The sequence below is a fragment of the Otolemur garnettii genome, unplaced genomic scaffold (genome assembly GCF_000181295.1).
Source record: "Otolemur garnettii isolate 467f Iridium unplaced genomic scaffold, OtoGar3 scaffold00058, whole genome shotgun sequence".
Classification (NCBI taxonomy): Eukaryota; Metazoa; Chordata; class Mammalia; order Primates; family Galagidae; genus Otolemur; species Otolemur garnettii.
Genome location: NW_003852453.1, coordinates 10,709,382 through 10,723,782, shown reverse-complemented (window position 1 = coordinate 10,723,782; position 14,401 = coordinate 10,709,382). Strand labels below are relative to the sequence as shown.

General features: G+C 36.8%; 1 protein-coding gene across 6 annotated transcripts in view; it reads left to right on the top strand.

The window, feature by feature from the left end:
• CNOT1 (CCR4-NOT transcription complex subunit 1) overlaps window positions 1-14,401 on the top strand; it is a 119,785-nt gene that overhangs the window by 37,989 nt on the left and 67,395 nt on the right. For all 6 annotated transcript variants that reach the window (XM_023514784.1, XM_023514782.1, XM_012806839.2 and 3 more), the window contains exons 3-13: window positions 1,733-1,840; window positions 2,414-2,512; window positions 3,010-3,078; window positions 3,188-3,242; window positions 3,703-3,906; window positions 5,044-5,212; window positions 7,255-7,381; window positions 7,528-7,638; window positions 11,619-11,789; window positions 12,207-12,334; window positions 13,950-14,190. In XM_023514784.1, the coding sequence (XP_023370552.1) occupies window positions 1,733-1,840; window positions 2,414-2,512; window positions 3,010-3,078; window positions 3,188-3,242; window positions 3,703-3,906; window positions 5,044-5,212; window positions 7,255-7,381; window positions 7,528-7,638; window positions 11,619-11,789; window positions 12,207-12,334; window positions 13,950-14,190 (1,482 nt within the window). The remainder of the gene's footprint in view (window positions 1-1,732; window positions 1,841-2,413; window positions 2,513-3,009; window positions 3,079-3,187; window positions 3,243-3,702; window positions 3,907-5,043; window positions 5,213-7,254; window positions 7,382-7,527; window positions 7,639-11,618; window positions 11,790-12,206; window positions 12,335-13,949; window positions 14,191-14,401) is intronic.

The window sequence follows — 14,401 nt, the reverse complement described above, 5'->3', positions numbered from 1 at the left end:
AAAAAAAAAAAAAAGATATATATATATTTATTTACAGTAGAACCTCTGTAAGTTCCCTAGGGACTATAACAGACTGGTCAAAATGGAGGTGGTCAACATAAGGAACTAGGCCTGCTATACTGATAGGTACATGTGGTGCATGTTGGGTCTATGAAAATGAGGTCAACTTAAGGAAGTTGTTAACGTAGGGAGGTGGTCAACTATGGGGGTTCTACTGTATGTATATTTAAACTCAGATGTTGGGAGGATAGTATGCAAGTTGGTTTTAACTCCCACATTTTCTGGGTAGGGAAAATGGAAACTGAAATAAGTTAAATAACTTAGCAAGCTGTCACTTAATTATCATGATACAGAGATCATAGGCTTTGGAGTTAAACTATGAGTCCAGATTCTTTAGCTCATAGACTGTTCGATTTTAGTCTCAGGAAGTCTGTTTTAAGTGAGTACCTCCTCAGTGCTTGAGCCCAGGAGTTTGAGCTCGGGCAACAAAGTGAGATCGGTGTAAAAATCAAGCAAAAAAAAAAAAGTATCTACCTTATCATCCATGGGGGTAAGTTTTGGCAGAGTGTTGAAGATTGGGCTAAGGAAGCTGAGCACAGTATCTAGCCCAAAGTAGGTAGTTATGTATTTTATTTATAGTATTTTAATGTGGGATTTAATAAACTGCTCTGTGTATAAAGTATGCTAAGCTCTTTTCTAAACTAGATGTGCAGAAGTGAACAAAACTGCACATATTTCTGTGTTCTTGTGCAAGTTATGAAGGACAGTAAACCAAAATTATCAGGTAATGTTTAGTGCTATGGAGAAAAGTAAATAATGCCAGAGTAAGGGGTCATGGTGGGGCAGGTCACATTGCTTTTTTAGGAATGGTACTTACAAAAGCCTCACTGATAAAGTAACTTTAGAGAAACCTTAAGTGAGAGAACAGACCACGTGTAGATTGCTGTAGCTTTCCATTTAGATGGGGATAGTAAGTAGAAATACTGATAAATTTGAGAAATAGCAAGAAAGTAATGGAGTTCAGGAATACCATTTAAATCACTGAAATCATGTAGCAAATGGCAGCTTCATGTGGGTTGTAAAAGAATTACAGAGAATTCGGGTTACATTTTGTATTTAAAATTTATTTAAATCTTAAATTTTTTTTTATTTTTTCCCTCATTTTGCAGAACAGGTTGAAGAACTTTTTTTTTTTTTTAAATGGGTTTTCACTATATTGCCCTGGCTGGTCTTGGGTTCCTAGACTCAGGTGATAGTCATGCCTCAGCTTCCCCACTTGAAAAGTAATAGGACTCAGGTGATAGTCATGCCTCAGCTTCCCCAGATGAGAGTACAGGCATGTACTACTGTACCCAGCATTTTTTTATTACTGTTTTTTTAAGCTGAAAGTAAAAAAAATCTTTATTTTACACATTGTCTGACACTACTTGGTGTTTTTGGTGTCGATATTGAACAAAATGCAGTTATATGGGATAATTACTGGTAGTTTTTTTCCCCCTCTTTCTGCCAGTGACTATATAGGAATCATATTTAAAACATTGAATTGTAAAATGTAAGCCCTTCATATCAGTAATTCCTCTATTTCAAAACGTACACTTAATGTAACTTGGAATTTTTCTTTGATGACTGTTTTTCTTTTTTTCCCCCTCTCCCTCTTTTAACCTTTCTTCACTTTTTTTTTTCTTCCTCCCTTTAAAACCTTTTCTTAAACTTACACTTTTTGTCTTTTTAGATTGTGAATCGGCACGGTCCTGAGGCAGACAGGCATTTATTACGCTGCCTATTTTCGCATGTGGATTTCAGTGGCGATGGTAAAAGCAGTGGCAAAGATTTCCATCAGGTATTTGGGGCTTACAGAGTTTATGTCCACTTAGCTCTATTTGTTCAATGAATTGCATTTTAGGCATAGTGTATGTAATAAATGACACATCCAAAATAACATGCAGAGGTAACCTTACCTGGATGGGTAAAAGGTGTTAGACTTTTCCTTCCCTTGTCCTACCTGGCTACTCACCATTACAGCTACCTAGTTCAGGCATAGAGAGCTGGGGATTAGGCTTGCTTGAAGGAAGAAGGAATGTGAAAATGCCTGGCTTGACAAGTAAGGCAGAGAGGTAAATCTCATGTCCAGGGGGAATCTCTATGGCTTTATTCTGAATCTGACCACAGTTCATCATAATATTATTTCTTACAGTAATCTTGTCAGAGCCTGGATTCTGTTTTTTTGGAAGTTTTGGTTTAACACTTGTTGCTAATAGACTTTAAGTAGTTTAATGAGATTTTTTAAGAACTGATTTTGGTAATACATAAACAATATACAATATTAGTTAGTACTTTAATGTTCTGAGAACCTCTGTTTCTATTTGTGCAAGATAGGCTAGTGCTAATGAAAATTCATTTTTTATTTTTGAAGACCCAGTTTCTGATTCAGGAGTGTGCGTCGCTGATTACAAAGCCAAATTTTATCTCGACGCTGTCCTATGCCATTGATAATCCATTGCACTATCAGAAGGTTGGTATTACTTTTCTCTTTAGTAGTTCTAAGATTGTTAGGCTCTCTAAAAGGGCCCTAAGGCCCCCTCCCCTTTTGTCTAAATTTAAGAGGTGCAAAGATAATTTTGTGACATGGGCATGCTGCATAAGTGAAGTCAAGAATATACATTGCATATTGTACTCAATAGGTAATTTCCCATCATTCACACACTCTTTTTCACAAAAGCCCTTAAGCCTTCATATTATGTCATATCTTCATTTTAAAATTTCAAATAGTTAACTTTAGGGTATCTTTTGCAACTTTCTTAACAAAATCGAGGCGTTTCATTAGATAATGAATAAAAGCTTACTGAAACCACTTTAAGGTTATCAGTTCATAGTACAGGGACATTGTATTATTTTTAGCACCACTGAAGAATTAAGTATCTGTAGAGCCACACATAGTTGGGTAAACAGAAGCTTCTAAAAACCCTACGAAAATTAAGATGTTTTAAAATAGAATTTGGTTTGTTTCAGAGTTTAAAGCCTGCACCTCATTTATTTGCCCAGCTGAGTAAAGTGCTCAAGTTAAGCAAAGTACAAGAGGTGAGTGATGTAAGAAAAGAGATATATACAGGTTTTTGGGAACTTAAAAAAAATGATGTAGATAAAATTAAAAATAGACATTTGGTCAATCTACGCCTTCTTATTTCAGGTAATTTTTGGCCTTGCCCTGTTGAATTCTTCTAGTTCAGATCTCAGAGGTTTTGGTAAGCATTTTTCTTTTAAAAATACAGCAAATGAGACTTTAGAAATTCATGGGATTTTAAATGATAAGTATTCATAGTTTGGATTTAGGGAGTAAGATAATGTAAGATTAATTTCTCTTAATATCTGTGGTAAAACACATAAAATTTACCTTGATAACCATCTTTAAGTATACAGTTCTGTAGTGTTAACTATATTCACATTGTTGTGTAATAAATGTCTAAGACTTGTTCATCTTGCAAACTTGAAACTATACCCCTTGAAAAACTTTTTCATTTTTCCCTTCCCCAAGCCAACCCCTGGCCATTGTTCTGTTTATTCCTATCAACTAGAGCTATGAATACATTAGGTTGAAGGGGTGAATTTATGAACGAGAAGAGCAAACATCTATATTTTGAAGATCCATGATTTTTTACTCTTTGTGGTCCAAAAAATAACTTGTGATTTTTGGTTTACTTATAGCTGCCCAGTTTATCAAACAGAAGCTTCCAGATCTTCTGCGTTCTTACATTGACGCAGACGTCAGTGGAAATCAAGAAGGTGGCTTCCAGGATATAGCAATAGAGGTCCTACACCTCCTCCTCTCCCATCTCCTCTTTGGGCAGAAGGGAGCCTTTGGAGTTGGACAGGAACAGATAGACGCTTTTCTCAAGACACTGCGCAGAGGTAAGGGAGTCGGTGTCTGTAGCTTTCAATAGGTAATTTTCTTGGATGATCACATGTGATGAAACTATTTGGGAATCTAAGGGATATCAGTTATTTACTTTCTTTTTCTTATGATTATAATCTTTTAAGGAAGAGACTGTTTCATAATTTAAAATAGGAAAGTAAAAGAACCTCATTATAAAAAGGTATAAAATGAATATAACTTCACCAATAATCTTCACATATAAATATGTATAATTACACATAAGATTTGGTATATATCCTGTACTTCCCCCCCCCAAGGGAAACTACATTATACTGAATGTTTATTTTTTATTTATTTATTTGTTTTTTGCTTTTCCCCCAAGGCAGAGTCTTACTCTGTCTCCTGGGCTAGAGGCAGTGGCATCATCAGAGCTCACTGCATTCTCCAACTCCTGGGCTCAAATAGTACTCCTATGTAAGCCCCAAGTAGCTGGGACTAGTTTTTGTAGAACTGGCTTGAAGCGATCCTCTCTCCTTGACCTCCCAAAGTACTAGGATTACAGATGTGAGCCACTTTACCCAGTCGTAACATACTATCTTTAGCTCCAAAAATTTGGTACTTTTAATAGACTCACTTTGCTTCCTTGGCTGTTGGCATAATGCTAAAATAAATCCTAGTTCTATTGTCACCTCTGATCTTTGTTTTAGAGAGACAAGTAGTCTCTTAAAAACAAATCTAATAGTTATTTTTGTTTATTTCTCTTAATGTTTACATAGTTCAAGGTTAAACTGCATTAACTTTCTTTGTGACAGGAAGCTGTCCTTTTGTCAGTGAAATAAATTGACTCTGATATTCAAATTGGTGCTTTCTGATGCGTTTCTTATATGGTTGGTAGCCTTGTGAAAATTTAAAGTAATATTTAGGGTGCTAACTGGCCAATCAATATTGGAATCCTAATATGAAAAGTTAAAAAAGTGTACCCATGAGGAAATGTGATATAAAAGGATTCAATTTTAGAATTGGTATTAAAATTGTAAATTGAGCTAACAAGTTTGAAAACATGAAATAATCTTTGCTTTGATTATGAGCTTGAGGAAGAAGTTTGGAGAGAATAAAAGAGGATTGTGTTGTTTTTAATTAGTATAGCAGTTCTAACCTTTTTCCTCCCTCAGATTTTCCCCAAGAACGCTGTCCTGTGGTGCTTGCACCACTTTTATACCCTGAAAAACGGGACATTCTAATGGACAGGATCCTGCCTGATTCTGGAGGGGTAGCTAAAACCATGATGGAGAGCTCTTTGGCTGATTTCATGCAAGAAGTAGGCTATGGCTTTTGTGCAAGGTTGGTAGTAAGACATTATTCAATTTCTGATTATTCTTGTGCCAAACATGGTATAATGCCTATAAGAAGTTCTTAAGATTGCTTAAAATTAACTTTGCCTCTTGGTATTCTGCTTCTAAATGTGAACCTTCCACATACTAGTGTTGATGTCAACTGTATACATCCTGGGTGTTAAATTTCTATGTCCTTGTCCCCACTAGTTCCTCAGATTTAAGAACCAGTTTCCTAGCCTAGTTTCTAGAATATTTGGGGGAGGTACATAGAGTGTTGGGGCAAGTGTTTATGGAACTTTCACCTGCCTAGGGTACTAAAGGAAATTGTTTCACCCTGTTGGTAGCACTTAAGATTGAGACATAGTAGATTTATCATTATTTTTCTGGGAGTAAGTTATTAACGGCAACAATGTGCTTTTCCTTTTTCTTTTCTTTCTTTTTTTTTTTTTTTAAGACAATCTCACTTTGTTGCTCCAGGCTTGAATGCCACTGTGTCATACCTCATATCAACCTCAAACTTCTGGGTTCAAGCAGTCTTCCTCCCTCAGTCTCCCTACTAGCTGAGACTATAGGTGCCCACCACTATGCCTGGTTAGTTTTTCTATGTTTAGTAGAGACATGGTCCTCATTTTGCTCAGGCTGGTCTTAAACTCCTGAACTCAAGCAGTCCACCTGCCTCGGCCTCCCAGAATGCTAGGATTACAGGGTGAGCCATTGTTCCCAGCCTTCCAGTATGTTAGTGTACTTTGCTGTGACTTTTTTTTTTTTTTTTTAAATCATAGCTGTGTACCTTAATGTAGTCATGGGGTGCTGGTTTTATATACAATTTGAAATATTTTCATCAAACTGGTTAACATAGCCTTCACAGCATTTTCTTAGTTATTGTGTTTAGACATTTATATTCTACACCTAGTAAATTTCACATATACCCTTGTAAGATGCACCGTAGGTGTGGTCCCACCCATTCTCCCCTCTTCCTCCTGGTGTGACTTAAAAACCCTCATATGAATCAGTTTCTCACTTATGTTGGAGATAGTGCATTTGTGTGTTTTATGTGTGCCTGGCACATATATTTCATTTAATCAGTCTTTAAGGTGCAAAGTTTAGGGTTAGGATTTTTTTTTTTTTTTTTTGGTGACAAGAATCTTACTGTATTGCCCCAGGCTACAGTGCTATGGGGTTGGCCTAGCTCACAGCAACCTCAAACTTCTGGGTCCAAGTGATCCTCCTGTCTCAGCTTCCCAAGTAGCGGGAACTACAGGCACCCACCACAACACCACCTGGGTAATTGTTTCTATTTTTAATAGAGACCAGGTCTTACTATGGTGTTCAGGCTGGTCTTGAACTCCTGAGCTCAAGTGATCCTCTGGCCTTTGCCTCCCAGAGTGATAGTATTATAGGCATGAGCCACCTCGCTTGACCATTAGGATGTATCAGAATAACGAAACTTACCTTGAGTGTTAGAATCTTAAAGAATAAGTTTATTCATACTGAGGATTGAGGATGATTGTATATATCATTGTGAAAGATTCTTACTCTTGGCTCTTCTCTTCTTCCACTGATCTTTTAAACTTTTGCCTCTTTCTATCTTTTTTTTTTTTTTTTTAAAGAGACAGAATCTCACTTTGTCACGTTCGGTGGAGAGCTGTGGCATCACAGCTCTTAGCAACTTCCAGCTCTTGGGTTTGGGTGATTCCCTTGCTTCAGCCTCCCGAGTAGCTGGGACTACAGGAGCCTGCCACAATGCCCGGCTTTTTTTTGTTGTTGTTGTTATTGTTGTTGCAGTTTGGCCAGGGCCAGGTTCGAACCCGCCACCCTCCGTATATGGGGCCTGCACCCTACTCACTAAGCCACAGGCACTGTCCCCATTTTCTTATTTAAGTAGGTGATTTTTTTATATGCCTCGCAAATAAAAGTAACAGGAAATGAAGTTTATTCTACTTGTATTAGTAAAACAGGATTTCACACAAGTGTTCATGTAATACTAGCATTTCTTGATCTTGGTTTTGAGGATGGTAGCATTTTTCTGAAGTTACATTTCTGTTTCAGTATTGAAGAATGTCGCAATATAATCATGCAGTTTGGTGTTCGGGAGGTCACAGCTGCCCAGGTTGCAAGGGTTTTGGGAATGATGGCTCGAACTCATTCAGGATTAACAGATGGTATTCCATTACAGGTGTGTTGAATTCAGCTATTTTACCAAGTGAGTTAATATCTTGTCCTCTTTGTTTTATTTATTAAATTACAGTATGATTGATCTGCCAGCCAGAACTAAACATATTAAGTAGTTGGATTTGTTTAATTCAAGTTTTACTTCTACAGAGTATCTCTGCTCCTGGCAGTGGTATCTGGAGTGACGGAAAAGATAAAAGTGATGGAGCACAGGCACACACGTGGAATGTTGAAGTTTTGATTGATGTTCTTAAAGAACTGGTGAGTACCTCTACTCATGGCTTTTGATTCATGATACTAGTAAGATATAGTTCAAAGAAAGAAGATTTAATAAATAGCTGGGCTGTTGGCTCACACCTATAATCCTAGCACTCTGGGAGGCTGAGGCAGGTGGATTGCTTGAATTCAGAAGTTTGAGACCACCTTGAGCCAGAGCGAGACTCTGATCTCTACTAAAAATAGAAAAACTAGCTGGACATAGTCATGCACACCTATAGTCTCAGCTACTAGAAAGGCTGAGGCAGGAAGATTGATTGAACCCAGGAGCCTGAGGTTGCTGTGAGCTATGTGATTCCATTGCACTCTAGCTGGGGCGATGGATTGAGACTCTGTCCCTCCCCGCCTCCTCCCCAGAAGAAAATCTCATAGGCTCAGTGCCCATAGCACAGTGGTTCCGGCACCAGCCCTGTACACCGAGGCTGGCAGATTTGAACCCAGCCTGGGCCAGCTAAACAATAGCAATGACAACTGCAACAAAAAATAGCTGGGCATTGTGGTGGGTGCCTGTAGTCCCAGCTACTTGAGATGCTGAGGCAGGAGAATCTCTTAAGCCCAAGGGTTTGAAGTTGCTGTGAGCTGTGATGTGATGGCACTCTACCAAGGGTGACATAGTGAGGCTTTTGTCTCAAAAAAAAAAAAAAAGAAAGAAAGAGAAAATCTAATAAATAAAATGCCCAGGTGAATAAGAACAGCAGTGTTTTGCACTTCTCCAGTTTTGGCTCAAGAAATAATGAAGCTGGTACAATAGTAGTAAGTTATCTGAATTGATCATTAGGTTATAGATTGAACTCCCTTTTTCTGCTCTTTACTGTTTTCTTGCTACTGCATTTGATTAGTCTTTAAAAAAAAGGTAATGAAGTATTTGAGTTAATTATGCACTAGAGATAGTACATAATTAGATTTTAGTTTTTACATTGGGATTATTGCCTTACCATTCTGAGTGGTGATTTTGTGAGGAGGAGAGAGGACTCTGATTTATTGCAAAATAATGACTGAAGAATTACTGAGAGGGGAGGCCTTCTGGATGTTTTCTGGTAGGTACAACAAAGATTTTGCTGACTCGTACTGGTGGATAAGGATAATAAAAATTCATACTTATCTTACTAGTTCTACTTTTGGGTTATCTACAGACTATAAACAGATAAAGTATAATACCGCTACTAAAATATTGAAAGGCTTAACCAAACATAAATGAGTGAAACTTAGATATTCAAAGGAAGTGATAAAATTTAGTGGGGAATAGTAGTAAAGGTATAGTATCTTCAGTCTTGTTTATAAACTGTAACAGTATAACAGAAGACTACACATACATAATCATACCATTTAAAATCAGGGATCTTGAAATCGATCATCTGTTTTTCATTTTCACCTTCCCGTATTTAGAACTTTAAGATAAAATTCAGTTATGGAGAAGTAGGCTATTCTTTGGATAAGCAGTATCAGTGTGTTTTCCTTTTGTTATTTTTCTCAATAGTAGATTTATTCAGAATATTTTTCATAAATAGAAGGCAAAAATAATATACAATCATAGCAGGAAACTTGGAGAAAGAAAACCAGAGTTTTATCACTTATCATTGACCACTTAGGGGTTTGATGTTTATTGTGGTTGTCACGTAAAAGTAAAGACATGCCCTTTTAACTCAGCAGTTCTGTCTTTGTACTTTATTGCCCAATTAAAAAAATTTTTTTTAAGGGCCGGGCGTGGTGGCTCATGCCTATAATCCTAACACTGTGGGAGGCTGAGGTGGATAGACTGACTGAGCTCAGGAGTTTGAGACCATCCTAAGCCAGTGCTAGACCTTGTCTCTAAAAATAGCCAGCCGTTGTGGTGAGCACCTATAGTCCCCCTACTTGGGAGGCTGAGGCCAGAGAACCTCTTAAACCCAAGAGTTGGAGATTACTGTGAGTTGTGATGGCACAGCACTCTGCCAAGGGCAACAAAATGAACTTTTGTCTCAAAAATAAGTAAATAAGTACATAAATAAAATAAAATAACTTCCTTTTTAAAATTGCAGGTAAGTATAATATTCCATGATATCTGAGGCTATTTTCTTATTCCTGTTTATAGCAAGTGAGAAAATTAAGTGACTGCTTAATGGATGTTGAACGATTGAATCAGTAGCTTAGTTTCTTCTTTTTTTTCTCCTCTATCAGAATTTTCTATACAATTTTTGTAGGCAAAGATAAGAGGACAATTTCCCAATACACGTTGGATCCATAATTTGGTTTTTTGATTATCAAGGATGGGCATAACTATAGATTTATCAAGCTTAATCTCTAGGATAATGATATTTAACAGTAAATTTGTAGTCCTGTTCTGTTACAAGGAGTCTTTGAAATAAATTTAAAGAAGAAAAAATTATTTTCTGACAGTTATTATTTCCTTAGAGGAAAACCCCATATGAAGATTATTTTGTACCATATTATGAGCAAATTTTAAAGTCTTTTTTTTTTTGGTTGCAGTTTGGTCGGGGCTGGGTTTGAACCCACCACCCTCGGTATATGGGGCCGGCGCCCTACTCGCTGAGCCACGGGCGTTGTCCCAAAATTTTAAAGTCTTAATGGCTCAAAAGAAACTAAGCTGGTTGTGACACTTTGGTTGGAACTCTCCTCTCCTTTTTCTTTCAGAACACCTTGACAAAGAATGTTCAGACCTTTAAATACAAATTGTGCATAGCCAACATGTGTCATTTTCTTATTTTCCTTTTTCCTTTTGAGCATAAGACATACTTATTACTTTTTGTAGGCTGTTTGGTAAATTACTTTCTATAAAATTGTTTTACTTGCTTTTCTTTAAGGAGTCTCAGACTGCTTTTTTTGAGTACCTTTTCCAGAGAACATCTTTTGAATGGAATTTTTAGTCATTTTGACATAAAGAATTTAGATCACTAATGCATACATTGGCATGCTTTTTTTTTTTTTTTTTGAGACAGAGCCTCAAGCTGTCACCCTGGGTAGAGTCCTGTGGCAGGCATCACAGCTCACAGCAACCTCCAACTCCTGGGCTTAAGCAATTCTCTTACTTTGGCCTCCCAAGTAGCTGGGACTACAGGTGCCCGCCACAATGCCCAGCTATTTTTTGTTTGTAGTTTTCATTGTTGTTTGGCCGGCCTGGGCTGGATTCGAACCCACCAGCTCTGGTGTATGTAGCTGGTGCCCCTTATTCACTTGAGCTACAGGCACCTAGCCCATTGGCATGCTTTTAAGGGAGATCATAAGTTCATTAAGAAATAATGTTTAGGATAGTTGATTTATCTTTTCCATTTTGTTCAAGATAGTATACTCTTGGTATAAAGACAGAAAGCACTGAGTGAAGAGTTAATAATTTCCCATATTGGAATATGGGTTAATAATTTCCCATATTAGAGTTAATAATTTCCCATATTAGACTAAGTAGTGGAAGAAAAAGTTCCTCAAGTACTTACATTTAGAAGTATGTCCTGAACTGAAGGTTGGAGTACCTTGCTCATAGACCCAGTTTATATTGAATATTAGGAATTTACCCTTCTTTCTTTCTTTCTTTCTTTTTTTTTTTTTTTTTTTTTTGTAGAGACAGAGTCTCACTTTATTGCCCTCGGTAGAGTGCCATGGTGTCACACAGCTCACAACAACTTCTAACTCCTGACCTTAAGTGATTGTTTTGTCTCAGACTCCTGAGTAGCTGGGACTACAGGCACCCACCACAACTCCCGGCTATTTTTTGGGGTTGTAATTTGGCCAGTGCTGGGTTTGAACACGCCACCCTCAGTATCTGGGGCTGGCACCCTACCCAATGAGCCACAGTTGCCACCCAGGAATTGGCCCTTATAAATCTCTTTCAAAATGTCAGAAAGATTCAGAGATTTTAAGTTTATAAGAACATCTTGATTGAATTTCAGATTTAATTTGGCCCTTTGGATAAAGCATCAAAATAGGCACACATGTTCGTTAAACTTTGAACTGCTTTTATATTTTTTTTTTAGAACCCGAGTTTGAATTTCAAGGAAGTAACTTATGAACTGGACCATCCTGGATTTCAAATTCGTGACAGTAAAGGACTTCATAATGTAGTTTATGGCATTCAGAGGGGTTTGGGTATGGAAGTGTTCCCAGTAGACCTCATATATAGACCTTGGAAACATGCAGAAGGCCAGGTAAGTTGGTGGTATTCAGCTATACAAGGGGAACAAAATAATGACTTAATTCCTTATAGAGTGCTATCCATTGATTGAAGCAATCTTTAAGGTAGAATTTATTTTATGCAGCTCAGGAAAGAATAGAGTGTTGTAAATATTGAAGAAATATTAGCGTAGTTCTAGTACCAGACTCCATTTAAGTATAACAATCAAGCTGTTTTACTAATAATGTAATGATATTCATCTCTAAGGCCATCTCATCATGCACCTTTCATTTGTCTAAATTGTCTGTGGTTTTCAAAGGACAAACTGTTAAGATTTTTAAAGGGAAATCGTCATTCTAATAACCTTAAGCTTAGCCTAATGATAATGTTTCAAATTTTTATACCATTCACAGTCATTTATGGTGGTAAGGACTTTATTCTTTTGTTCCAGCTCTCCTTCATTCAGCATTCCCTTATAAATCCAGAAATCTTCTGTTTTGCGGATTATCCCTGTCATACTGTTGCCACTGATATTCTGAAAGCACCACCAGAGGATGACAATCGAGAAATTGCCACATGGTAAACACTCTCGTGTAGCTTTTCTTTCAAGAGTCACGTCTTCTTTTTTAAAATATAAAATTAATAGTGAACCATTTAACAGGTTTAAATGAAACAGTAGTTTTAGTGATCATACTTACTGAAGTTTTCACAGAGGGCACTGGTAGATAAAATTCTCTTTTAGTCACTTATCACTAGTTACATCTTTGCTCTTTTAGGTGTACCATTAGGTATTTTCTAAAATACGAAAAGATTGCAACCATCAAATGTTGGAGGAGGATTTTTACTTCTTCTTAAGATCTTTTCTCTCTAGATTTGCTTGCTTTTTTTCTTTTGGAAAGTACCCATCAAATCCGATATTTTGAGTTAAATTATCTAGTCTTTTGGAGTTATAGTTCCAAATTTCTGAGGGAGAATCTGACTCCAGTGTCTAGGTTAGGATTTTCCTGGGACTCTTTGTCCAGTCATTCCTTTCTGGTGACGTAAGGATGATAAAAGTATTTTCTTTATTGTTGAAGTATACACTGGGCTATAGGAGGGGACGTGGCTTATAATGTTTGCTGGAGGCATCTACTTTACAATCTTTTTAGGTTTTTTTAAAACTATACTCTTTCCCTGGATACTTTTTCATCACTGAACAGATTATCCTTATTTTTTGGTGGTAGTGTATGTTCTTTTCCCAAGTGCTAGCCAACATTGGATTTGCAAGCTTAACTGATTTTTTTACTGTTGTGTCTAGTATGTATAGAATTATTTCCTTTAGATTTTATTTTAACAAATAAGGACCTCTTTATATTAAAAACATGCCATTATCACAAATAACAGTTCCTTAAGGTAGCAAGTTGTCTACGTTTAAATTTTCTTAATTAGCTTAACAAAGTCTTTTAACAATTTCTACAATTGAGAATTCAGACAAGGTCCACTTAGTTTCTTTTATTCTGAAAGTTTCTCTCCTATCTTTTTTAAACTTTCTTTTTTGCTATCGATTTAATGGAGAAATACATCATTTGTCCTCTAGTCTACCCCATGTTATGGTCTTGTTTCCTCGCGGTGTTTCATTTGTTTTCTATCCTTGTATTTTTTATGGAGTAAGGCTAGAGTTAGATTTTGATACTCAGTTAAAGTCAATCAAATTCAACTTCTTGGGGCAAGAGTAATTCATACCGGATATTGTGGATTTCAAACTTGTATCACACCAGGAGGCACTTAAGTTACACTTTTACATTACTAAAATGAATGTTAAGGCTGTATTTTGGGTAGAATTTGTATTATATGTAGGTTAGGACTACTAATTGTGTAGCTGGGCTCTTGATTATTCTTAAACTGTGCTTTTTTTTTTTTTCACCCTGATCACAAATATTTTGATAGGTTTTGGTAAGGAGAGTCCATGATTATGTAGATGTTCAGTAATTTGTCCTTTTCATCAGTTATTCTTTGTTGATTTGGAATTCCTTTGTCCAAATCTGGAAGCATAGCAGCACATGTTGTAGAGAGAAACAGCCATTTAAATAATTTCAGATATTAAGACATGGCAACAACTTGGTTTTGTACTGATAGTTGGTATCGCTTATTTTGAAAATGAATTTTGTGTACTTGGATTTTCATTGATAGAGCATTTTTCTTCCATTCTTGTTAGGAAGAGCTTGGATTTGATTGAATCTCTGCTGAGGCTTGCAGAGGTTGGGCAGTATGAACAGGTCAAACAGCTCTTCAGCTTCCCTATCAAACACTGTCCAGACATGCTGGTATTGGCCTTACTACAAATCAACACCTCCTGGCATACCTTGCGCCATGAACTCATCTCCACTCTGATGCCAATTTTCCTTGGAAACCATCCTAACTCAGCTATTATTTTGCACTATGCATGGCATGGGCAGGTAAGACACAAATGTATGCTTGTCATGTCTTCATCTAAATAATTGAAATTCTTTGGAATGTTGAGGATGTTCAAGTAGAGAAATTTAATGTCAGTCTTTGAATTGCTGTGACTTTTGGAGAAGTCATACTGTCATAAATCTTGTTATTTTTAGCATCATGGAAGCATTAAAATATATAATCCTAAAGAAGCAAAGAGGCAAGATAATTTTT